This window comes from Pteronotus mesoamericanus, unplaced genomic scaffold, assembly GCF_021234165.1.
Source record: "Pteronotus mesoamericanus isolate MK-2021 breed Mesoamerican mustached bat unplaced genomic scaffold, CSHL_Meso_final scaffold_507, whole genome shotgun sequence".
In the NCBI taxonomy this organism is placed as follows: Eukaryota; Metazoa; Chordata; class Mammalia; order Chiroptera; family Mormoopidae; genus Pteronotus; species Pteronotus mesoamericanus.
The window spans coordinates 3,571,749-3,596,809 of NW_026555319.1; the positions used below are offsets into that span (position 1 = coordinate 3,571,749).

Consider the following 25,061-nt stretch of genomic DNA (forward strand, 5'->3'; position numbering starts at 1 on the left):
TTAATGCGTCAACGAGGCGAAGGTCCGCAGCGCCTCGTCGGCCGTGCGGCACTGCATCAGCTGGATTTGCACCTCAACCGTTAGGGGTTCCGGCTGGTAGTCGTCCCCGACCCCTGCGCGAAGGACGAGCGCGCGGGTCCGCGGACGGGGCAGGCTCGCAGCCGGCCCTCCGTGCGTCCGACGGGGCCCGACCTGGCTCAGACTCCGTTATAACGACTAAAGTGAAATCGCATTTGAAGGAGAGAGGACCACCATTGCACTTGCAAAGACACAGACAGACTGTGGTTCAATCGTGAATATTTCGCAGATATTTTCTTTTAAAAAAACGAATGAGCCCTGACTGGTGTGGCTCAGTGCATTGAGCGCGCGTAGGTTGGATTCCCGGCCTGGGTACGTGCCTGGGTGGCGGGCCAGGCACCCAGCAGGGGGCGCGCGAGAGGCAACCACACAGTGACATTTCTCTCTTCCTTCCCCTCCCTAAACATAAATAAATAAAATCTTAAAAAAAAAATAAAATAAAATAAACGAATGAAGCAAGCCTGGCACTTAAGGGAAAGCAACTAAAAACACTGTGATAACTTCATAACACTCGAGCTTTCAAATACAAATCAGAATTTTGGAACATTGTATCTGTTCCAAGCAAATTTAGTTTTCCAACACTCCAAGACCCCTCTCATGATAAGGCCGCTGATATTAAAGAGTGCGATTTTGGGGTAATGTATGATGAAATGTGTCCACACTCAGAAGATCTGCATAGCTCAGTATTTCACAAAGAACCAGTGTCTGACGTTACCAACTGCATGCGGATGAGCCGGCAGCTCAAAATGCAGTGAGTGCACTCCAGTGGGTTTTACCATGGCTGATTGTGAAAGCGTCTATTTGTATAGATTCAGCTTTCACGTTGTAATAACCTTAAAAAAAAACTAGTGGTCACAAGGGCAGAGCCCTCACGATGGGCCTGGTGCCCTCAGAAAGGGGGCCCCAGAGCGCCCTGCCGCCCCTGCCTCCAGGTGAGCGCCCGGCCGGGAGGCCCGGTGATGAACCCGGAAGGGCCTCACCTGTCAGTGTCAGCGCCTTGCTCTTGGACTTCCTAGGCTCCAGGGCTGCAAGGAACAAACGCCTGCTGCTCAGGAGGCGCCAGTCCGTGCTGCTCCGCCTCTGCAGCCCCGGGGGGGAGGGGGGGGCGAAGACCCGCCCTCGGCCAACGCCCACTGCCCTCAGTCCCTGCCGTTCCGCTCACCTTTTTTAGCTTTCTTATTCTTCCATTCCTGAGAGAAAGAACCACCACATAAGATGTTCGCAGGGCGAGGGATGCGGGGAAGGGGTGGACGCCGGTGCTGGCGGTGACTTGAGGACCCTCCTGGTCCCCGAGGCAGGGTGGGGTCTCCTAGGCAGGACAGGGGCCCACCTGCCCCAGGACCTTCAGGGAGGCCCTCCTCCCCCCAGGCCACCCGGGGCAGTGCGGGCCCTGCCAGGGCTGGGGCTCCCCGTGACGGCAGGGGTTGCGGGGGGGGGCTCCACCCTGCCCCTCCCACGACCCGGCCCCACGGTACCCTGAGGAACGTCAGCCTGTCGGACTCCATGGTGCGGACCACCCCAAAGTTGCACAGGGTGGACACAAGTGACTCGCCCGCCAGCAGGGGCTCCAGGACCACCAGGCCGCTGCCCAGCACCCGCAGGACGGGCGGGTCCTGGCGGAGCTCCTTAGGGAGCTCTCTCTTCTTTTTGGGCCCCTTCTGTTCCTGGGAGGAGAGGCCAGGAGGGTGACAGGGCCCCCGGGACGTGCCCAGCACCCAGCGCCACTGCCCAGGGCCAGCGGTACCTTTGTTGTCTCTGTCTTCCCTCCGGCGGCCGTGTCCTTCCCACCTTTTCCCTTCTTGCCTTTCTCCTCTTTCCCCTTCTTGTCCTTCTCCGCTTTCCCCTTCTTGGCAGGCAAAGGACTGTCAACAGGAGGTGGCACCATAGGCCACGACAGAATCTAGGGGGCAGCAGGGTGGCCCTGCGTGAACACAGCCACGCTGGGGCCAGCGGGGGTCTTCCCGGAGGGGCGCCAACCGGGGGGCACAGCCGCAGAGGCCGCAACAGGCAGCCGGAGGCCGCGAGCGCCAGTGTGTCTGCCTCCGGGGACGCCAGCGCCCACCTTCTCCTCCACAATGGTCACCGTGGTCCCCGCCAGCAGGAAGGCCTTGAGTGGTACCAGGTCGCTGAACGTGTGCTGCATCTCATAGTTGTAGGGGATGACGTCTGCCCAGGGCTTGCGGGCGGTGCTGAAGAGGACTGTCCTGGGAGGGGACAGGAACCCAGGGTGTCGTCACCCAGGCCGGGGACAGGCTGTGGGGCTGCGCTGACCACCGCCAGGCGAGGCAGGACCGGGAGGCCCGGGAGGGGCAGGGGGACCACGAAGGAAGCGGTAGGGTGAATGCTGTCTGGGGACTTCCTTTGGGGGTGGCAGGGGCGGCCGAACGCCGCACAGTGATGGAAACCAACCAGAAACGAATCAGGAGTTTTTAAGAACTTCAGCAAAGGAGGAGCGGAATTGTTTCAGATTCTCTGAGTTGTCCCCAAGCAGTTCTTCAGTAGTAAAATATCGTTCACAAATGCACCAAGGATGGCGGCCGACACAGTCTCTTTTCAGAGGGCGGCGTCCGCCACAGTTCCCCGCAAGGCACAAACCCGACGCCGCTGCCCCTCCTGAGAATACGCCTCCCTTCTGCCGGCCTTTCCGCCCCCCTCTGCGGTCATGGTCAAGCTTCTGCCGCCTGTCCCCGCCCTCGGGCCGCCGCGGGGCCCAGACACCGCCTGGACTTCCCTAGGGCGGCTCGTGCTGCGCAGAGGGAGGGGCAGCTACCGATGGGCCGTTTCCCTCCGCGGTGGGTCGGGGCCCGCAGGTCATCTGCTCTCTTACTTGTCGCCTGCAGCCCTGAGACCCAGAATCACGCCCGTTAAGGGTAGAACGGCACTTTCCTGATTTACGTAATGTTTTAAGTGGTGGAATTATTTCTGGCTCTCACTCCCTTGTTCACCTTTCCAAAGTTAACCCACCACCGTGGCGTCAGCGGTGACCAGAGGGTCAGCCCGCGGCAGCGGCCGGCTCGCCCCATCACTGTCTCCTCTCTGTCCCCACAGAGAGTGGGAATGGGCGGCTTGGGATCCCCCACATTCTCAGCAAGCCTGCATCATTTACTTAGAGATGAGGTTTTAAGTGATTTTTTAAAATAACTTCTCAGCACGCCGCCAGGGAAGCCAGCTCCTGCAGCGCCGGTGCCCGCCCCCTGCCCCTCGCAAAGCTCCGCCGCAGCGGCTGGTGGCAGGGCCTCTGTGGGGCGGGGTGCGGTGGGGGAGAAAAGATCCGAACAGAGCTCCATGTTTCGAAATTAGTACAAAATCGTTCATAGAGCTTCAATACTGACTGAGCACTGACTCTAAGTTCTTGTCAAATTCATCATCAAAAAGGATTCTTTATCAAGTAAGACCAGCTGTGGCACAGCGAGCGGACGGGCCGGACTCAGGAGGGCAGGGAAGAACCTGGCCCTCGGCTGGGAGGCGGAACCACGGTGCGACGCCAGAGTAGGTTCTGGACCAATGAAAACGTCAAAAGGAAAAGGCTTCTGCCCCTGAGGCTGAAATGGAAGGGGCCATGTGCTTATTCTCTCCTCTTTAAAGAAGCTCCAGCCTCCGGGGAGGGGATCCAGTTGCCCTTTGGCTCGAAGGTTGGGACTCAAGCAAAGAGAACCAACACCAAACCTGCGAGCCATGGGGCCAGCAGCGGGTGGGCCTCGGCGGTTCCCGCCTGGCCTCCCGCGCGCGCTCAGTTGTCAGGTGGGCCAGGGGAGGGCGCTGCGGCCTGTCTGGCAGGGACCGGGACCCCGGCACCCCGGGCCTGCTGCGGCCAGGCCTCCCTGCTCACCCTGGGGACGCGCAGAGCCGGGGGTCGATCCTGGGCCGCAGCTGGGCCAGCTCCTGGGCAGAGCGTTCGGACCCGGGCAGGGATGCCGACATGGCCGAGGCCCCGGACCCCTCCAGCTCCGCCGAAGCGGACTGGGACGCAGTCGTGGGCGCGGACTCCTGCGGGGAGCCTCCCGCCGCCTCTGGGGCCTCTTCTGGGGCCTCTTCTGGGGCCTCCTCCGGGGCCTCCTCCGGGGCCTCCTCCCGGGCCTCCTCTCGGGTCTCCTGGGCTAGCTGCTCCCCGCCCGGAAAGGGCTTGACAATCTGCAGAGGAGATGCTGCCAGGGAAGCTGGCCAGGGCGGCGGGTCCCCACCCGCGCGCACACGAGTGGGCGTGTGGGGCCAGGGGTCCGCGTCTTGGCGGGTCTGCGGTGGGGGCTCGGGAAGGCAAATGCGCCGGTCTTGTGCCTCCTGCGAGGCGTGAAAACAGCAACACCCGCGCGGGTCCCTGCCTCCCCCTGGGGCGGTGACCGCCTGGGGCGTCCTCCTGACAGGGGGTGGGAGGTGTGGGCAGGTGGCCGGGAGCCATCAGCCTGGCGATGGGGTCCCCGGTTGCCCCCTTGGTGGGCCTTCTGCTCTTACTGTGAGGGGACGGAAGGGCGGGTGGCTGGGGCAACGCTGCGCAGAGAAAGGCGGTGCCAGCTCGGAGCAGGGCCGGGACCAGAAAGAGCCCGCCGGGGACGCTCCTGGGCCCCGAGGAGCCAGCCCGCCGCCCCGGGACGCGGGGGGCCCCACGCAGAGCCCCCGCCCGCGCTCTCAGGGCCAGCCCGGCGCACCTCGGCCAGCACCCCCGGGGGCTCGCTCCTCCGGAACTCCTCGTCCTCCACAAAGTCGTAGGTCACGTAGTAGTTGTAAGTGACAAAAGGGCCCTGGGGCCCCGGCTCCGGGTCCAAGACCGAGGTGTCCAGAACTCCTCTGACGTTTCCAATCGTCACCACGAGCTGGGCCTCGCGCACCAGGAAGTCTGCAGGGGAGCGGGCAGGCGTGAGGCGCCGCGGGGCTGGCCGTGGGAAGGGGCAGCGGGAGGTGGGGGCCCCGCAGGCGCCGGGCGGGCGGAGCCCTGGGTTTGCAGGCTGGTTCAGTGGCAGCGGCCGTGGGCCACTGCTTGGCTGGCGCGCCTCTCAGGCCTTGCTGTCGCCGCCTGCGTAGCGGGAAGGGTGGCAGCCCACGGCAGGAGGGCCGCAGATAAGAGCTCGGGCTGCCTCAGCCCTGGGCCGTGCGCAGCAGGTGCAGGTGTTACCAGTGGTGACGGCCCGGCCTTGGGAAGGCTCCGGTGCAGCCTGTGACCACAAGGGGGTGATCTCAAGCCGCTATGCAGGAGGGCACTGCTGTTGAGCACACTTCCCATTCTGCCTGGGACGGGAGGGGACCGAGGAGGTCCCAGCCTCCCTAGCCCTTCTGTCCCCAAACCCCGCTCACAGGGATCAAATCTGGGGGAGACTCTGATAAAGAGGGTGAGCTGAACTCGGCCAGGGTCTGTGTCCCCCAGGGGGCTGGGGACAGACCACCCAGCAGCGTGGCGCGCGGGCGGCGGCCTCGGGCCCTGAGCCCGCTCCAGCTCCCTCACCCGCGCTGTGGCGGAGCCCCCGGAACTGGTACTTCTCGGTGGGAGACACGGTGACATCGTCCAGCACGCAGAGCCGGGCCAGGCTGTCGATGGTGAGGCCGCGGTAGTAGGGCACCAGGGCCAGTGGGTTCCCCTGCAGCACCAGGAGCCGCAGGCGCTGCAGGGAGCTGAGGGCGGCGAGCATGCCCTGCAGGTCGGTCAGGTCGTTGAAGCCCAGGTCCAGGGACACAAGGTTGGGCCTGGAAGGGGAGCGGAAAGGCTGCCCGGGCTGCCCGACCTGCCCCATCCCGGAAAGACAGGAGGCCAGGCGCTGAGGGCGGGGCGGGGAGAGACTGGCCCACCCTGGGCGGCCCTTGACCGAGTCAGCCCCCCACACACAGCGAAGGCCTCCCGGCTCTCCTGCCCCGCCCACGGCTCTGCCACCTGCCGGGTCAGAGGCGGCCATCACACCCCGCCTCTGCCCGGCTTCTGCCAACGCCGGTCTTCTCTTCCAGGCTCAACAGCTCGAAGCTCCCGGGGAACCTGATTCGGTGTTGTGCCTCTAGAAGATTCTAGACAGAGACTGACTGCAAGGAAGGCAGAGCAGAGCCCCTCTGGGGAGGAGCCCTGGGTGGGGACAGAGTGTCTGGTGAACTGGAGGAGACACAGGAGCCGTGAGGGGTCTGAAAGCTGGAGGACACTTTCCAAAGCCGGGCTGGCAACTGGCCACCGGAAGCTGTGCGGTCCCTCTCTTGGCCCGCGGGTGCAGGACGGAGGAGGGCGGGGGGCTGGCGGGGGGCAGGCGGCCCCCCAGGCCCACGAGGACTGGGAAGCAAACCGAAGGCACCCTGAGAGTGGAGGCAGCGGTGAGAGGGACGGGGGAGAGCGCCACCTCCGGGTCCCCTGACCCCTGACCCTCCCGTGCGCTGGCTCAGGCACATCCCCTCCGGTCCCCCCCCAACCCTCCGACCAGGCTGTCAGCGGGGAACACACAGACTTGACCCATCATCAGCCTTGTCAACAGAACCAGGGGGAGCGTCTGTGAAGTCAGGTCACAAGATGTCTACCTTTCTTTTAATTTCAAAACAGTGAAAGATGGAGGCGTTACGTTTTTATGAAATCCACTCTCAGCATTACGCAGGTGACTTAGGTTTATGGTATTATTTTCCCAGTGAAAAGTCAGGACACTTGGTATTGGCCTGCAGTCCAGGGAGGGTCTCTTCCCTGACCTACGTCCCGACGCTGGGTCAGGGGAAGAAAGCTGCTGGAGCCGTGCTAGAGCGCGGCGAGAGGGTGGGGCCAGGCGTAGGAGAAAGGGGACAGAAACGTGATGGCCACAGACAGGGACCCGCTAGGAGTGCATCCCCGGGTTACACAGGAAAGCAGGGCAGCGACGCTGACCCATGCCCTCTGCCCCTTCCGGGTCGTGCAGGAGGGGACCGCAGTGAACCTCAGCGCACGGGGCGGCCGCCCGGGCCCTGAAACGCTGGGCGCCTGCGGCCTGCTCTGACCGGGCCCGCGCCCCGCAGCGGCCTTTCTCGGGTGGCCTCTGACCTCACCGCCCTCGGCTCCAGGGCTTTCAGTTTCCCGCCCTTTGTCCACCAAGGAGACTGAGTCAACCAAGAGTTGTGTGTTGGGCAGCAGTGCTCAGCTCAGGGCAATTTTGTGCCCAGGGGAGCTCACGGGACACATTTCGGTTGTCACAACGGGTGTGGGGTGGGCACTGCGGGCATCCAGCGGGGAAAGGCCAGGGGTGCTGCTCGCCGTCCCGCTGGGCACAGGACAGCCCCACACGGAGAGCCACCCAGTCTAGGTGACGGCAGCGGGCAGGTCGCGAGGCCCTGCTCTAAGTCCTGGGTCCGAGCGAGCCTCTGCCTCGCCCGGCCTTCGCGGGGTTGGTTTTATTGGGTCAGAGAAATGAATCTCAGGGCTGGAGGCGGCAGCCAAGTAGGAGTTATTACGGGAAAGAGCAAGGCCGGGTCCTTCACGCCGCCAGGGTTGAACGCCGAGTCCCTTCCCCTGGCTTCCCGCGTGGGGCTCCCGAGTTACCAGTGCTCGGCGGTGACGTAGAGGCTCTGCTGGGGGCCCAGCAGCTTGTTGTGGCCTAGCCCCAGGTGCTGCAGGCCCGGCGGCGGGCGGGCGCACAGACACTCCACGCTGCTGATGAGGTTGTCGTAGAGCTCCAGCACCTGCGGGGGGCGGTCCCCGTGAGCCCTCCCTCCTGCCCCCGCTCCCCGGGCAGCTCAGCGGCGCCCCTCCACGGGCTCCCTTGCAAAAGTCTGGGAAGGACGAGCTCCTCCTCGGGTACTGGAAAGTTCCGTGTCCTTTTGTGAAGGAAACTTTAACGCCCGGGAACGGGGGGTGATGGTGGAGCCTACGGGGACATGCGTCACACCGGCAATCCCTTACCCACGGCCGTGTCCCTGTGTAACCCCCGCTTGGCACTGTTTCTGTAAAGGCTGACTCTGACTAATATGTAGCTTACAGATCAACAGCACTCTTATATAAGAATTCTAGGAACGAACTTCAAGAGAAGCAGACTCCAACCTTCAGGCATCCCAGCTCTGGGAGATTTGGTGGCCTCCAACCGTCAAACCAGGATGACATGAAACCAGAATGATGTAAAACCAGAATGACGTAAAGCCAGGATGCGCGAGATCCTTATCGGAGTGGACGGGGCCGGTCCCCACCTAAGGGAACTTTCCAGCCCCCTCCCCGGGATCAATTTGATCTGTTTCCCTCTCGGCCTGGGCCATTCAGATGTCTCAGTGCCCAGAGTCTCCAATGTTCCCAGGCTGCCGGCTCTTGAATAAAACTTTGCTTCCACCAGCCCGTCTATCTCTCTGTCTCTCCTTTAATTTATTGATTTTAAAGAGAGAGAGGAAGGGGGAAGAGAGAGAAACATCGATTTGATGTTCCACCTATTTATGCATTCATTGGCTGGTTGCTTGCTTATTTATTTATTTTAGAGAGAAAGAAAGGGAGCGAGGAAAAGAGGGAAACATCAACGTGAGGGAGAAATATTGATTGGCCGCCTCCCATATATGCCAACTGGGGACCAAACCCACAACCCAGGCATGTGCCCAGACCAGGAATCGAACCAGCGACCTTTTGCATTGTGGGATGAAGCCCAACCACACAAGCAACACCAGTCAGGACTCACTGGTTGCTGTTTTTATGTTCCCTGACTGGGGATTGAACCTGCAACCCTGGTGTGTCAGGACGATGCTCTAACCAACTGAGCAACCTGGCCAGGGCCCCCTGCCTCTTGATTACTGGCTTTCAAACGGCAGGCAGCTGAACCTGGGCTCGGTATCACCTGGAAAAGCAAGAGGAACCCGGATGGAAAACAGCTGTGGTTCTGGTTTCTGCCTCCAAGGCCTCACCCAGTGTTTTCCAGAGCACGGCACTGAGCTCTAGTTCTCAGTCCCTCTGCTGCGAAAGCTACTAATCTCAGCATATGATTTAAAACGGAGACCATTTCTGCAGGGATTAAGAAGTACAAATCGGGCCCTGGCAGGTGTGGCTCAGTGGATTGAGCGCTGGCCTATGAACCAAAGGGTCGCCGGTTTGATTCCCAGTCAGGGCACAGGCCTGGGCTGCGGACCAGGTCCCCAGTAGGGGGCGCGTGAGAGGCCACCGCACATGGATGTTTCCCTCCTTCCCCTCCCTCTAAAAAGAATAAAATCTTTTAAAAAGGAAAAAAAAGCAGCACAGATTGGTAGTTACAAAATAGACATGGGGCTGTGAAGCACTGCTCAGGAAGTACAGTCACCAGTGCTGCAGTGACCCTGCGCGGGGCGGGCAGGCCCTGGGGGCATGGGGGCGGTCACTTGATACGGCACGTGACCGTCGAACCGCTATGCCGTACACCTGACACCAACACAAATCAATACTGAACTTAAGCTGTAACTGAAGAAAATTTAAATTAAAATAAGATAAAATTGAGACCATTTTGATATGCGGAGCCTAAGATTCATGATAAAGCCTGGCCTCCCTATCTTTTTAAACTATTTTTTATTGTGGTAAAATGTATTTATCAAGACTTGCCATTTTAACCAGTGTAAGTATACAACACAGCGGCATTAAATCCCTGCCCCTGGCTGCACAGCCGTCATTGCTACCTGTGTCAAACGGTCTCATCGCCCCGAACGGGAACTCTGCACGCACGAAGCCACGATTGCCCGCGGCCTCACCCCAGCCCCTGGCCACTGGTAACCTCCCACCTACTTTCCGCCCCTGTGGATTTGTCCCTTCTGTATATTTCAAGGAGCTGGGATCATCTGACATGTGGCCCCTTGTGTCTGGCCTTTGTCATTCAGTGTCACGTTTACAAGTTCAGCCACAGTGTAGCCTGGGTCATTCCTGTTTATGGCCGGATCACAGCCCCTGCAGGGAGAGGCCGCACTGCGTCTGTCCACCCGGCTGCGGGTGGGCCCTGGGGGTGTCCCCACCTGCTGGCAGTCGCGAACGACGCTGTCAGCAGCACTGGTGCACACGAATCGGGGTCCCTGCCTTCCACTCCTTTGGGCTGTCTACCTAGGCAGGGGATCGCCGAGTCTACGGAAATGACGCTTCTGAGGAACTGGCCCCACGCCGGAAAGGCCTGGGGCCCGGCCCTGTCCACAGCCACCACGTGTGGGCGGGGGCGGGGCAGGCCTCCGGCGGTGGGGGCTCCTTTACCTTGAGAGTTGGGGGCAGATTGGCCGCTGTGACCTCCTTGATCTGATTGGCACTCAGTACCAACTCCTCAAGCCTCGGAAATTTCAGCAGGTCTTTGTCCACCAGGCTCACCTGGAAAGAGAGGAGGGGGCGGGAGGCGCTGGGCTGGGTGAGGCAGTGCGGGGGCAGACGCCACACCGCCAAGAGGGTGAGCACGGCCTTGGCTTATCCGCCTGCACAGAGTGGCCTCCCAGCACCCCACGCCCTTCCTCCCTGTGAGCTTTTCCTGCATCCTTCTGCCAGGACCCAAGCGTCTCAGGCATGGCGGTGACCTCTCACCCCTCCCGACTGTGGGTGTCGTGCAATTCCCAGCTCAGTGGCCGGTGGCCCTGGTGGGACTGGGAGCCCCTGAGGGCAGGCGTCCCGTCTCCTTTGCTGTCTCCCCCAGAGCCATGGTGAACCCGAAGGTCTTAAGGAATCACTGTGGTGGGCGCACAGCAGGGCCAGACCAGCAGCTTTGGAGCCCGAGCGCGAGTCTGCAGCTCCCTGTGGTGTCATCGGGGGCCCTTCCCGCTGGTCCTCTCTCCTCGAGGGAGACGACCGTGCCAGGCTGCCTAGGACTGAGGGGTCCCAGGGGCGTGACAGTTTCAGTGTTAACACCAGGCAAGTCCCAGGCAAACTGGCTGCTCCCCGCTCTTGTCCAGCAGGTACTGTGTCACCAGTTTCTCTGGGAAAGGGGACGCAAACTCGCAAGGCCTGAGACCACGTTTCCATGCAAGCTCGGGGCTCCGTTACTGACAGGAGCAAAGCAGGCTTTTCAGGACAGGAGTTACTGTGGCACTCACGTTTCCCCAGGCCCCAGTCCCCACAGCTGAACTTAAGTAAAACCAACATGAACGCTTTGAGAGATCTCCCCTTGGTCCCAGGGGGGCGGGGCTGGCAGCCGGGTGCTCCAGAAACCAGCTCTCTAAGTTGCACGTGGACTCCCGCCCGCGGTGCAGGAAGAAGCTGGTGATCCCAGAAGATCAGGGGAGCAGGCTGCTCCGCCTGGTGGACCAGCTGGGAGATTAACCAGGAGGGCGGAGCTATCCCTTCGCTCTCCCACTTGGCACCCGGGTCTTCCCGCTCAGAGCGGTCAATTGCCTCTGGACGCCGGTGCCCGCTCCCACATTCACCTGCTTGTCCACCACCCGGAGGGACCTGAAATAGGAGTACAAGAAGGTGTCTTTGAGCATCAGGGGATTCTGGATGGCCAGCTGTCTCAGGAACCGGTCCTCTGCGCTGGAGTCTTCAGGCAGGGCCCAGGGCGACTGGGGGCTGCAGACCAGGCCCAGCAAGTCCTCCACTGTCTCCTCCCCGGGGCTGCCCGCCTCCTCCTCTCTGGGGATCAGCTCCCTCCACGTCTTCCACGTTCGAGGAAGGAAGCGCGACTTATTCTGCGGAGGTGGAGATGGAGAATCTGTTTATGACTCAGTCCTCTCAAGGATCTGAAACTCTCGGAATTGAACAGATTGTAAAATAGGACAATCAGGGATGAGGAGTTTAGAAGCTGAGACAACGGGTAATCAATACTTTTGACTGCCTATCAGCCATGGATGTCACTACAGTCAAGAGAAACTTAAAAAATAACGAAAAGGCCCATTCCCGCCTTTAAGACGTTGCTCTTGAGCCACAACCCTGGAAGATGCAAGTGAAAGTGACTCAACAACTAAGGGAAGATTTGTGTCCTAGAAGCCAGGAGGCACAAAAGGCACCCTGAGGCACGTCTTCAGCGAAGGAGGGGCGGCAAGGCTGAAGGGGAAATTCAGAACCTTTTGATGCCGTTGGTGGAAGACGAAGGATTTTGTCCCCGAGTTTACTTCCTCCCACTCCTTCCTCCAGGGTAGACGTCTGTGAAACCCTAGATAAAGCTTAGCACGATCCCAGGCACGGAGTCAACGTGTCCAATCGATGTGTGCTGAGGAGTGCGTGGCGCCCGGCTTCCCCCCGCAGCCCTTCCCGGCTCAGGACGTTCCTGCACATTTGGGAGCCCCCGTCTCACGGTCCTGCTCCTCCCCACCGCGGGCACTTAGCTGGAGACACGGCCGCTCTGGCTACATCGCAGAGCGGTTCCCCTGCTGGCATTGCTCTCAGAATGGGCTTCTCGCCTCAAAAGGAGCCTGGTGTCTTTAGGAAAGTGAGAGGCCCTCCCCAGATGGGTGGATGTGTTCGGCTTGGGGGGCCCTGTCCCCGCAGCCTGGGTCAGCTCCCGCAGGCCCAGGTGGAGGCCTATGGTCCCGCGCCCACCCCAGGGCAGGTTGCTCCCTAGTCGCCCAGATCTCGGCCTCCTCTCGCGCGTCCCTAGACCGGCCCCCTCTGCCGTACCCGGCCCGGCCGTCAGTCCCTAAGCCCTGGCCGGCCCGTCCTCTCCCGATCCTAAGGTCCCTCCCGCAGCCCCAGCCGGCGCCCGCACCCAGCTGCCCGCGCCGCACGGAAACTCGTGCAGACACAGCTGCCGCAGGTGCTCCTGGACCGCGGCGCTCACTGTCCCGCCGGACGCCTCCATGGCCTCGCGCGGTCGCGGAGCCCTGCCGGTTGCTAGGCAACCGCCGAGACGCGCGTACGCTCCCGGAGGCGGGGCGCGCGGCGGCGCAGGCGCTCCGGGGGCCCACGGCTTCCGGGTGGAGCCAGCTCTTCCCGCCGAAAACCCGAGGCTCGGACTCGGTCCCAGGCGACCTGGATTTTTCTCTTCCGGCCTCGTTTGTGCTCGCAGCTGAAAAACGAGATGACGGGCCACGGGCCACCGCGCCTGGGGTGCCACGGCTGCGGCTCCCAGCGGGTGCCGAGCGCTCCCCGCTCGCAGGTCGTTTTCTCCTCCCAAGAGAAGTGCTGATCGTTGTCCGCACTTGACAGATCGGGAAAGGAGATGCGAGCCCATCTCAATCAAGGTCCCAATGAGTGGATTCCAGTGTGGGTCGCTAACCCACCGGCTCGGCACCGAGGCCCCATTTTGGGCTGCTCCAGTCTCACCTCTCCGTCCTCGGATCCTCTCGCTCACTGCCCCGCTCCCAGCCGGGGCTCCTGGGCACTGCTTTGTGAAAACAATGGGGAAGGATGATGCCGGTTTCCAAAATTTGGAAGTGCAGCATCTGTACTGAGATATAATTTACCTACCCTCAAATCCGCCCGTTTAGAGTACACAATGCTGTTTTAGTTTGTGCACAGTGCAGCTAGATTCAGAGCGCACCTGTCACTGTAATCTAATCGCCAACCATCAGTCTCCCTTCCCCCATCGGCCCGGCCCCTGGCAGCCGCGAACATGCTTTCTGTCTCTATGGATTTGCTCCTAATAAACACTTCACATTAAGTGGAATCATACGGTACTTGTCCTTTCGTATCTGGTTTTCCAGGGTCAGCCGCGGGGTAGTGTGTCAGCCCTTCATTCCTTTTTAAGGTGGAATAATGGTCCATTGTAGGCACAGAACTCATCCTGCTTATTCATTCATCAGCGGAGATTTGGGTTGTCTTCACTTTCTGGCTTTGAAGAATAACGCTGCTATGAACGTTCGTGTACAAGTTTTTGGGTGAACATATGTTTTCATCTCCCTTGGAATGAGTTTCTCCAGGAACGCAATTGATAAGTGATATGGTAACTCTATCCTTAACATTTTGAGAACCGCTAGGCTGTTTTACACAGAGGATGCACCATTTTTACAGTCTCACCAGCAATATGTGTGTGTGGGGGGGGGTGTCTCCAGCGTGTTCAGATCCTAAATTCTGTTATTTTACCTTTAAAAAAATTTTTTTAGCCATCTCGGGTGTGAAGTGGTAAGTGGTAACTCATTGTGGTTTTTATTCGCATTTCCCTAGTCCCTGACTAATGATACTGAGCATCTTTCCATGTGCTCATTGGCCATTTGCATATCTTCTTTGGAGAAAGGTCTATTCAAATCTTTTGGTTATTTTCAAATTGGGTTAATTTTATTTGAGCTGTAGGAGTTTTAAAAATACCTCCTGGATACTAGCCCTTTGAATTATATATGACTTGCAAATATTTTCTCCCATTCTGTGGGTCGTCTTTTTTCACTTTTTTGATAGTGCCTTTTGACAAACAAAAGTTTGTAATTTTGATGAAATGTAATTTACCTACTTTTCTTGGGTAGCTGTGCTCCTGGCGTCACTTTTACGAAACCATTGCTGGTCTGTAAATTGGGGTTTGCGACTTCTTTATGTATTCTACTCACGAGTCCTCCGCCAGATTTGTGATTGGTAAGTATTTTCTCCTAGTCTAAGCCTGGCTTTCCTCTTGACGGAGTCTTCAGCCGAGCAAAACACGTTGTTGAGGGATCCCAGTTCACTGACTGTGACCCTTCCTGCGGCACCCACGGTGGTCGATTTCTTATCATCCTTCATTACTTTCCAATAGGGGAAGACCTTTACTATTATTAGAAAAATTCTCCGAAACTACAAAATAAGGCAAAAGGAGAATCATATATCCTTTCTTTTTTCTTTTCTTAAATTACATTGTATTGATTATGCTGTTACAGTTGTCCGGATTTTTCCCTTTTTGCCCCCTCCACCCAGCACCCCCCTCCCTCAGGCAACCCCCCACCACTGCTCATGTCCACGGGTCACGTGTATAAGTTCTTTGGCTGCTCCATTTCCTATGCTGTACTTTATATCCCCATGGCTGTTCTGTAACTGCCTACTTGTACTTAATCCCTTCACCTCCTCACCCATCCCCTACAACCCCCTCCCATCTGGCGACCATCAAAATGCTCTCCATATCCATGGTTCTGGCTCTGTTCTTCCTGTTTGCTCAGTTTGTTTTTTAGATTCAATTGTTGATAGATATGCATTTATTGCCATTTTATTGTTCATAGTTTTGAGCTTCCTCTTTTTCTTCAATGAGTCTCTTTAACATTTCATATAATAATGGTTTGGTGATGATGAACTCCTTTAGTTTTTCCTTGTCTGGGAAGCTCTTTATCAGCCCTTCGATTCTAAATGATAGCTTTTCTGAGTAGAGCAATCTTGGCTGTACGTCCCTGCTTTTCCTGACTCTGAATATTTCTTGACAATCCCTTCTACCCTGCAAAGTTTCTTTTGAGAAATCTGCTGACAGTCTTATGGGAACTCCCCTGTAGGTAACTAACTTCTCTTCTCTTGCTGCTTTTAAGATTCTCTCTTTATCTTTAACCTTTGGCATTATAATTATGATGTGTCTTGGAGTGGGCCTCTTTGCATCCATCTTATTTGGGACGCTGTGCTTCCTGGGCTTGCATGTCTATTTCCTCCACCAAATTAGGGAAGTTTCATTTCACTATTTTTTCAAATAGATTTCCAATTTCTTGCTCTTTCTCTTCTTCTTCTGGCGCCCCTATAAGGCAAATGTTGAATGCTTGAAGTTGTCCCAGAGGCTGCCTATACTATCCTTATTTTTTTGGATTCTTTTTTCTTCTTCTTGTTCTGCGTGGTGGTTTTTTACTTCCTTATGTTCCAAATCATTGATTTGATCCTCAGCTTCATCCATTCCACTGTTGTTTTCCTGTTAATTCTTTATTTCAGTTAACGTATCCTTTGTTTCTGACTGGGTCTTTTTTATGCTGCTGAGGTCCTCGCTAAGTTCCTTGAGCATCCTTATAACCAGTGTTTAGAACTCTGCATCTGATAGATTGCTTATCTCTCCTTTGTTTAGGTCTTCTTCTGGAGTTTTGATCTGTTCTTTCATTTGGGCCACGTTTCTTTGTCTCCTCATTTTGGCAGCCTCCCTGTGTTCATTTCTATGTATTAGGTAGAGCTGCTATGACTCCCAGTCTTGGCAGTGTGGCCTAATGTAGTGGGTGTCCTGTAGGGTCAGTGGCACAGCCTCCCATCACCCAAGCGGGGTGCTCAAGGTGCGCCCTTCATGTGGGCTGGGTACACCCTCCTCTTGTGGTTGCGCCTTGATCTCTGTTGGCAGATCAATGGGAGGGATCACTGAGGCCGGTCAGCTGCAGGGACAGGCTGTGACCACTGATCAGCACCTCCGCCCTCTGTGGAGGATCAGCAGTGCGGGGGCAGGGTGGTGGTGCTCCGACGTGGTCTCTAGCTGTCCATTGGGCGCAGTGACCCTGGGGTTTCCTGGGTGGTGCGGGACAAGGTCAGCCCCCACCTATGTTCTGCCTGGGGGCATCCTGCCTGGGCTATAAAGCAATCTCAGATGGCTACTACTTGTGCTGGGCTTGGAGATTCCCAGGCGAAGCCACGCTGTGAATCTAGGCTGGGCGCTGCTAGGGTCAGGCCTGGGACCCACTGAGGCCAGCTGGTGCTTGTGTGAGAGGATTGAGGAAGTTGTACAGTGTGAGCCAAGACCAGCCATTCACATGGAAGAGCAGGTTGGTGGGCCCGGGTGGGGCGGAGTCTGTGGGGATCTCCAAGGCAGGTCACACAGTGTTAGCCAAGTCGGTGGAGTCTCAGATATGGCACCAGCTTACCAGCTCTGTGGGGAAAGGGTTTAGATGAGGCACAATGGCCTCTGCTCGCCTTGACGCCAGACGCCTCAGTCTGCCCCTGTGCACCACTGGTGCCTTTCAACTGCTCCCCTGCGCTGGGGCTCAGAGGGCGTGCGTCTGATAGGGGAGTCCAAGTGTGGGTTCTTTAAGAGGAACTGCTTGGGGCTCCAGGAGTTTCTTCCATCTACTTAATCCCTCCTGGTTTTTGCAGCCGGAAGCTGTGGGGCCTTACTAGCCTGGGTCCTGAGCTATCCTTCCCAAATCTTTATCCGCCATGCACAGGTAGGGGACCAGCCTGACCCACGTCTGTGCCCCCACCCTCGCCCCACCAGTCTGGATGGATGTGGTTTCTTTAATTCCATAGTTGTCAGACTTCCATTCAACTCGGTTTCTGACAGTTCTGAATGATGATTGTTCTATATTTTAGTTGTAATTTTGATGTGGTTGCGCAAAGAGGCGAGCCATGTCTGCCTACGCTGCCATGTTGATCGGAAGTCTTCATATGTCCTTTCAAAGAATAAAATAAACATCCAAGAGTCTATTGAGATATAAACCAATCAGAGAGATGAATCAAGATTAATTCGCAGGGTTTTGATGAACCAACTAGGTGGTTTCACTTTTTTCTCACTTCTCAAACCGCAGCGATACGGCTTTCACATCCAACTTGTTCAAACTCCCCCACAAAGTCCCCGGTGACCTCATGCTCCCCAAAGTAGGGACTCTCTTCAGCTTTTATCTTAATTGGCCTCTCCAGAGTTGATGCCGGGGCTGATCATTTCCTCCTTCTTGAAAACCACTTCTTATCTCATTCCATGACATCATGTTCTTCTACATCTACCTCTTGAGAGCACCGTCTCAGTGTTCAGGGCTAAGCCATTGGAAGCAGGTGATTTTCCACATGAATGGCTGGCCTTGGCTCTGCCAGTGGAGGTGTGCCCCTGAGCTCCACATGCGGCTTACACGTCTCACATCGGCCGTCTCATGTCGGCTTACAGTTTTATCAGCCATGACAGAGAGATGACCCCTGAGTTGACGCCTCGCGTTCCTGACTTGAAGCTCCAAATCCAAATGTTCAACAGCCTGCTCTCTGTTTTCACCTGAGAGACCCACAACACGTCTTTCTCACCACATCAAAAACTGAATTCAACATGTCCCCGGAGCTCCCTGGTCTCGCCCGTAGCGCCCCCATCCAGCCAGTTGCCAAAACCAGAGTTACCCCCAACGCCCCGCTTCCCACGCTCCCCCCGCCCAGCCCGCCTCCGTCTCTCGCGCCTGGTACCACCTGCGGACCCCTGCGGTCCATCCGCGTCACTTCCTCTCTCTACTCTCACCATTGCCGCAGTTCAGACCCTCGGCTTTGGCCACGACAAGTGCGCGGTGCGGGTGGGACATTCGGGCAGAGATGTCCATTAGGCAGGGGACTTAGACCTGCAGCCGGAAGGAGAGAGACACTGAAACGTGTGGGGCGCGGGTCAAGGGGGAAGCCTCCGGAGACACGTCCATGAGAGGGCCGGGCAGGAGGGCGATCCAGCCTCGGAAGGCGCTGTCAGAGCGGCCGAAATGTATCGGGATACGTTATCGGGAAGGAGAGGGAAGGAGGTTTTCAAGAAGGTGGAAGTGGTTGGCAATCTGTGTGCTATGGGGGAACAAGGAAAAATGAAGCCCGAAGAGGACCCGGGGAGGCTGGCCCCATGAGCTCGCTGGAGGCCACTGGGCCTTTATCGCCACCCTCACAGACACCGTAGACTTAGCAGGCGCAAACCACAAAGCTACCGTCCCCCGGAGCCTGTAGTTCAGAAGTCCAGGGCGCTGCGACTGGGTTTTCTGCGCAGGGTCTGCGGCCCAGACTAAGGTCAAGGTGTCGGCTGGGGCTGGTTCTCATCCCCGGCCCAGCGTCCTCTTCCAGCCTCACTGGTCACTGGTCAAATTCATTTCCGCCTCCTGCTTCCCACCTGGCTGCCTCCATCTGGAAGCAGCCACGGCAGGCACTACTTTGGCTTCTGCCTCTTTGTGTTTAAGGGTTTGAGCAACTACCCTGGACCCATCTGGTAATCAATATAGCTTAAGATCACCTGATCAGTAACCGTAATTACGCTGGCAAAGTCCCCTTGGCGGTGGAACACGACACGGTTGCGGGAGTCCCCAGAGGGTGAGCGTCACCGGAGCAGAATTCTGCCTGCCAAGGACTTTGCGGGAGGAGTCTGAATAAACTGTTGGAGTTAAAACACTATGTTGGCAGTTTGGGAAGTGAGAGCAACGTGAGCATAGATTGCTCTCTCAAGAAGCTTGGATACGCCCTGGCTGATGTGTCTCGGTTGGTTGGAGTGTCGTCGTGTAACCAGAGGGTTGCGGGTTCGAGTCCCAGTCAGGGCACAGGTGGTCACCGGGCGGGGCGCACGCAGGAGGGGACACCTCGGTGCTTCGCTCTCACATCCATGTCTCTCCCTCTCCCTTCCTCTCTCTAAAAACAATGAAAAAAAAAAGTTCTCGGGTGAGGAGAAAACAAAAGAAGCAGCAGCTTGTATAAGAGGCATGAGACCAGCTGTGGCTAGAGGGAAGTTCTGGGACCGCCTGGCCTGCCTCTCCCCTGGGCTCCTGACTCCTGCCCAGAGGCTGACTTGACATCGAGTAGATGCCCACGGGGCATCTTGACGCTAATTCATTGGCTTCCCCTCTCCAGACTTCTTTTCCCTCACGCACATCAACCAGCCCGTTCCTTTATGCAACTCCCAGGCGTCATCCTCGATTCCTGTCTTCGATTCATCCCCGCGCCCATCGCTCCGTCCATCGCTCCGCCCATCGCTCCGTCCATCGCTCCGTCCATCGCTCCGTCGGCTGGCCCACAGCCTCCTTCTCCGCCGGTCCCCGCCCCTCGTCTCTCGCCTGCTCCGCTGCTGCGCCTCCTTGCCGCTGCCCCCCACTCCCACGTTGGATCCCCACAATCCATTCCCCGCTGACCGCCGATCTTCCCTCTCGCTTCTTCACATAACTCAGATCCTCTGTTTCCTGGCCTGTAGCTACCGGGGCGCCTCATCCCGCCTGGAATAAAACCCGAGCTCTTCATCCTCAGCAGGCCCTTGTGACCGGGCCTTGCCCCCCCCCGCCCCCCACCCCCCCTGCCCCTCACGCCCCTCCAGCTGCCAGCCCTGCTCCCTGCCCCCGGCCCCGCGAGCTCCTCCCTCCGGTCTCCCCGCAGCAGGCCCTTCCCACCCTCCAGGTTTCAGCTTCAGGGCCGCCTCCTCACAGAGGTCTCTCCCGGGCCCCTGACTCAAAGGATCTCACCTGTCACTGTCTGTCCCATCACCTTGTTCGAGTTTGATGTTCTCACTACCTGAGGCTTCCTTGGTTATTCATGCGCCCCTCGCCCGCTAGAACGCCAGGTCCGCCAAGGCAGGGGCCGCACGGAGCTTCGCTGCCGCCATCCCCGAGACCCCGGCAGATTACATGGTCAGAATGGGCGCTCAACACATACAAAAGGGATTGCAGCAAGTAACTCCTGAGCGCGAATCCCGGCTCTGGGCGCTGCAGCGGGGAGGACGCGGCGGCGAGGACGCAGCGGCGAGGCCGATGATGTGGAGGACCAAGCGGACGTGAGACGAAGCCACGTGCACGGGGTCCCAGGGCCGCCCCCGCACGCGGGCGTGGGCAGGGCTCAGAAAGTCGCACAGACCCTGCGTCTCGCACACACGGTCCCTTTCCGTCGCCCACTCGCCCTCCGCTGTGACCCTCCCCAGAAATCCCCTGTGGGCGCCACGCAGCAGCTCCCCATCACCAGTTTCTTGGTGGCTGTGCCTCTCACCCCATGCGTCAAAATTTCTCCTAGTCTAATCAACAAACTTTCTAAGAAGAAAAGGCAAAAATGTGCGTGCCTTCCTGTGTGCGCCTGCACTGAGTCAGGCGTCTACCCCAAACCTCACATTTCCTTCCACTTGCATTTCCTTGCTTTCGCTCAGCCCCGGGGGGCAAAATTTTGAGTGTTTTCTGGAGAAAAGCTGAGCAATGATCTTGCCAGGGGCGGGACGGAGGTTGTCCTTCCTCACAGTGGCCCTTTATATATCGCCCGGCGACCATGGCAAACTCATCGGTTCAAGGAGCTGCGGCCCAGGCAGAAGCTGCTCCCTCCCGCCATGGCCTCCCACACAGGTACCGAAGGGCGGAGCGGGAGGCTCGGCCCGAGGGCCGGATGCCGGGCTGGGGCTGGGGGGCGGCCGCGTCCGGCTCCTCGTGCCTCACAGCACTGTGCTCTCTGTCCAGGTCCCACCGGGCTGCCCCTGTTCCTGCTCTGCTTCATGGGAACCTTGCTGTCCATCACCACAGCTCCTATCAACGATGGTCAGCGAAAACAAATCGTCATAGAATTAAAGCACTTATCCGGGCAATTTTTGAAAGACAGCGTAAGTACTCTACGGATCTCTTTTTTTAAGCCATTTCTTTAAAATGCCTTACATTGCCCCTGAAGAAGGGGCCGTGGACGCGCCCGGAGGGGCTGGGGACCAGCAGACAGGCCGCCGTGGAATGTTTGTGCGGGTAGGGCCGCGGCGGAGGCGAGCCCCGGTGGCTGAGAACGCAGCGCCTCTCGCTCCCGCAGGCCCGCCTCGGCGGTCGCTCACCCACAGGCTGGGCTCACGGCGCTGCCGCAGGAGACCCCCGGCGGAGCGCGTCCCGGGGGCGCGGGCCACCTTGCCCACGGGCTCAGGAGCCTGCCGAGGAGATTGACCGCCGACCTAAGCTGTAAACAACGTCCCTGTGAATGCAGGACGTTCAGCTCCTCACGTGGGTCACAGGGGCGGGGGGGGGGGGAGGCTGTCGTTAAGGAGCCGGGTGTCCGCCTGAGCGCGGCTCCGTGACTGGGTTCGGGCCGTCGGCTCCTAGCCGCCGCTCGCCCGAGACGGCCCCTTCAGGAGGGACGTGTGAGGCCGAGTAAGTGCCCTAGTCCCTCGTTTTCTCAGGTTGTGATTAAGACAGAACCCCTTGGGCAGCTTGGATGAAACAAACAGAAACCAAAATGTAGAAGCAGTTTGTGACCTTGGCCTTGCCCTTTCCTGCCCTGGTGGCACTGAGGCCTTAGCCTTGGTCTCTTACCGGCCGAGGTGACTGGGCAGTTCGGCCTGATGGGTTCTCTCCGCTCTCCACGTTGAACCCAGAAGCTCTTAGTCCTTAGCAAGGGGGAGGGAAGAGTGTGGGCTGGAGCCTGGGTATGTTTGGGAATCTCTCCTTCGCAGCTCGGAGGCCCTTGCGGGCGCGCGGAAACCCCGCGCTATGAGCCGGGGTGCCCTGGCTTAAGGCAGCTCCACCGCGGCGGGGGGGACTGAGGGCGCCACCCACTCCCCGCCTCTCTGCGCCCAGTGGGGAGAGGAGGCCCCGTGGCTGGCGTAGGGACGACTACTGCAGGCCTCGTGGCCGCCGCCTGGCATGAGCCAGAATCCGGGCCTTGATCTTGCGCCAGCTCCGCAAACCAGCTGAGCTTTAGCTGCTTCTGGGATGAGGCGACCAGAGGCTCCGTAGGGCCGTGGCACCAGTTAGCGCTGAGGTTGCGATGGGGCCACGGGAGACAGGGAACGGGGAGCGGGGTCCCAGGGGACGCAGTTACCTGTTGGGATTCCTAGCAAACCTAATGCTCACCATCTCTCCCCTCTGTTGCACCCCAAAAGGATGAGGTGGGACTCCCGTCTATTCCCTACCAGATGGAGTCTTTCGCCCCCTACTGCCAGCGGCCGCACTACATCAACAGCTCCGCCATCCTGCCTTACTTCGAAGCCATCAGACAGTTACCCCTGAGAAAGCCTTACATTGAGGACATCATACAGCAGCTGCTCAAAATCCAAATCCCACAGGGACCAGACACCGCACGTCAGGTGCGTACGGTGCCTTCAAACATATTTGACCGTAAAAGGTTCTTCTTGGCTCTTTCCCAGAAGTTTTCCGCCTGCCTACAGTCATTGTAATCACTGCGCCGGGCCCTGCTCGGCCGGCCGGCGGGGCCGGCTCCTCCTGACATGGCAAAAATGCGTGAAGCCCCCAAAACGATGAGTGGCTGCCGAGCATTGCGACGCTGCTGTGAGTCGTGAAATTGTTCCAGCGAAGGAGCTTGAGAAGGCCCTGAGGGACCCGTCCGGGGACAGCCGAGATACAAACGCGTGAGTGAACTTGAAACAGACTCCGAACCGTGCGACTCTGATGAGCCTTGCTATTTATGGAACGTTTTTCTTCTGCAGACTTCGGTCTTATTTATTTTTCTCCTCATACCTGTGAAGTGGCAACTGTGTTAACTTATTGATATTTATTGTATTGAGAGTTATTAATGCTCCTTGGAGGAGCCCTTGGCACCTATTTAATAAATTATTTTGAATTTTTATCATCTGTTCTGGATGTTGTGATGGGGGAGCTAAAATTAGTAGCCGGGAGCCCCGGCCGGGGGGTGGGGGGCTGAGGGAGCAGGGGACACGCTGTGGAATTAGATACTATTCCTACCATCATCTCCCCGCACCGCCCCCGACAGGCTTGGTAGCAGGTGGTAGTAATTCTGGCAGCAAGAGTCATTTATTGGGTTCTTTCTTCTTTTTAGATTTTAGTTATCTATCTTTAGACAGAGGGGAAGGGAGAGAAAAAGAGAGGGAGAGAAACATCAATGTGTGGTTGCCTCTTGTGCACCACCCGCTGGGGACCTGGCCTGCAACCCAGGCCTGTGCCCTGACTGGGAATCGAACCGGTGGCCCTTTAGTTCACAGGCCAGCGCTCAATCCACTGAGCCCCACCAGCCAGGGTTATTGGGTGCTTTCTTTATGCCAGGATGTGGAAGGATCAGTATGGTCCTCTTTCATAGGTGGAAAAACTGAAGCTCAAGGCCACAAAGCTGTTAAGTGGTGGGACCCGGGTTCCAGCTGGCTCTTCAGCACCCTGTCCCTGGTGTGCCTCCCCGGGCAGTGGGTGGGCCTCAGGGGCGTGAGCGCTGCGGTTGGCACAGGGCGGGCACGGCAGTTCCCAGCCCCTGCTCCCGCCAAGGCCTGTCCCTTCGGTGCACCGGCGACTCCGTCACAGCCAGGGCCGAAGCATTCGTCACTTGAATGACTGTGGAGCCCAAAGCTGTGGGCTGGTTCTGCGGAGTCACCTGGACTCGCGGTCCTCTGAGTGCGGTCCCTGGGCCGGAAGGGGCAGTGCCGCCTCTGGCAGTGGGTTAGAAATCAGAGTCCGCGGGCCCCACCCAGGCCCGGGGCGCCAGGCCGTCGGGACGCCGCCTGCAGCCCACTCTTGAGCGAAACCTCCAGGTGGTTCCCACATACCCTTAAACCAGGGAGTCACCAGCCCTGAGTCAGCCGGCACTTTCACCTTTATCTTATTTGAGGGGAAACTGAGGCCCAAAGCGATAGGTCGACTCGTCCAAGTTCTCACGTGAGGGGACGAGGCCAGGACTCTGAGGCGGGCAGTTCGGCCTGTGACTTCTCAGTCTCACCCTTATGGGTATTTCTACTCCAGGTCCCATGCCAGGCTTTTAAGTCCCCAAACACCCTGACTTCCAGTGACAGTGTGTTGGTCAAACCATCCCTAAGCACCTGCTATGGTGGACAGCTATCCTGCTTCTTGACTGTCCAATATCGGAATGCCTTTACTGTTATTAGACAAACCATTCAGAGTTGGGAAATAAGGTAAAAAGGTAACCATTTGTCCTTCCAAAGAATAAAATAAATGCCCACTAGTCTGTGGCTATACAAACAAGTAAGTGCGGGAGGAGGACCAGTGCGTCTCGCAGAGTTCTGACTCGCCCGCGGAGGAGGCGGGGGAAGAGGAAATCGCCAGGAGATCGCACAGCTCCGAGTAGGAACGGCACGTGCACGGCCTTACAGCTCCTCCCCGACATTTCTCAGTCACTGTGGTGTCCCGAGTCCTCTGGCTTTGCCCCTCCAGGAGGCGGAGCTGTGTTTCCCTCCCCGTGATGGGAGGCGGGACATAGGGACTTGCTTGCAAAGCACAGAGAGCAGAAGTGGACAGAGGGGAAACAGGGAGCAGGGGGGACACGGCCGCTCTCGGTGGGTGTCAGGGGCCCCGACAGGATGTGACCGGGAGGGCCCCTCCATCACCGCTGCGGGACTCTCCCCCAAACCCACAAGCCCGGCTCCTCCCGGAAACTTCAGCCCAACCCCGCCGGAGGGAGTCTACAAAGTCCCTGACCGGTCAGGGCGGGGCGACCGCGGGAAGGCGGAGGGATGGGGCCCGACTGGGGACCGAGGAGACCGGGGCAGAGTCAAGGGTCACAGGGGACCCTTAAAAAGGACATTAGTGGAAAAACGGGTGGAAATCCACACGAAGACCGGCCTGGTATTCCTGTCTTAGCTTTGATCAATGGACCACAGTCGTACAAGACATTGCTCTTTAGGAGACGCCGGAGGGCGTATGAGCCCTCTACGCCTTCTGTGCTGTGTCTCTACAGGAAAGTATAT

At 58.3% G+C, this 25,061-nt stretch overlaps 1 protein-coding gene across 1 annotated transcript; it reads right to left on the reverse strand.

Annotated features, from left to right (window-relative positions):
- LRRC43 (leucine rich repeat containing 43) lies at positions 1 to 12,698 on the reverse strand. Its single transcript, XM_054594016.1, has 13 exons — positions 12,606 to 12,698; positions 11,329 to 11,589; positions 10,175 to 10,285; positions 7,541 to 7,680; positions 5,513 to 5,751; positions 4,722 to 4,909; positions 3,908 to 4,209; positions 2,141 to 2,282; positions 1,823 to 1,978; positions 1,554 to 1,742; positions 1,241 to 1,268; positions 1,044 to 1,103; positions 1 to 113 (listed from the first exon to the last, which is right to left on the reverse strand). Exons 1-13 carry the CDS (start codon positions 12,696 to 12,698, stop codon positions 1 to 3), a joined length of 2,022 nt encoding a protein of 673 aa, XP_054449991.1.
- Positions 12,699 to 25,061: the final 12,363 nt, after the last annotated feature.

Excerpts from the sequence above, each read along its gene's own strand:
- LRRC43 (XM_054594016.1), bottom strand. The coding sequence starts at position 12,698 with ATGGAGGCGTCCGGCGGGACAGTGAGCGCCGCGGTCCAGGAGCACCTG. Across the intron at positions 11,590-12,605 it reads CGTGCGGCGCGGGCAGCTGG|AATAAGTCGCGCTTCCTTCC; the intron begins GTGCGGGCGCCG and ends CCACCTCCGCAG. Across the intron at positions 1,104-1,240 it reads GAATAAGAAAGCTAAAAAAG|CCCTGGAGCCTAGGAAGTCC; the intron begins GTGAGCGGAACG and ends TGTTCCTTGCAG.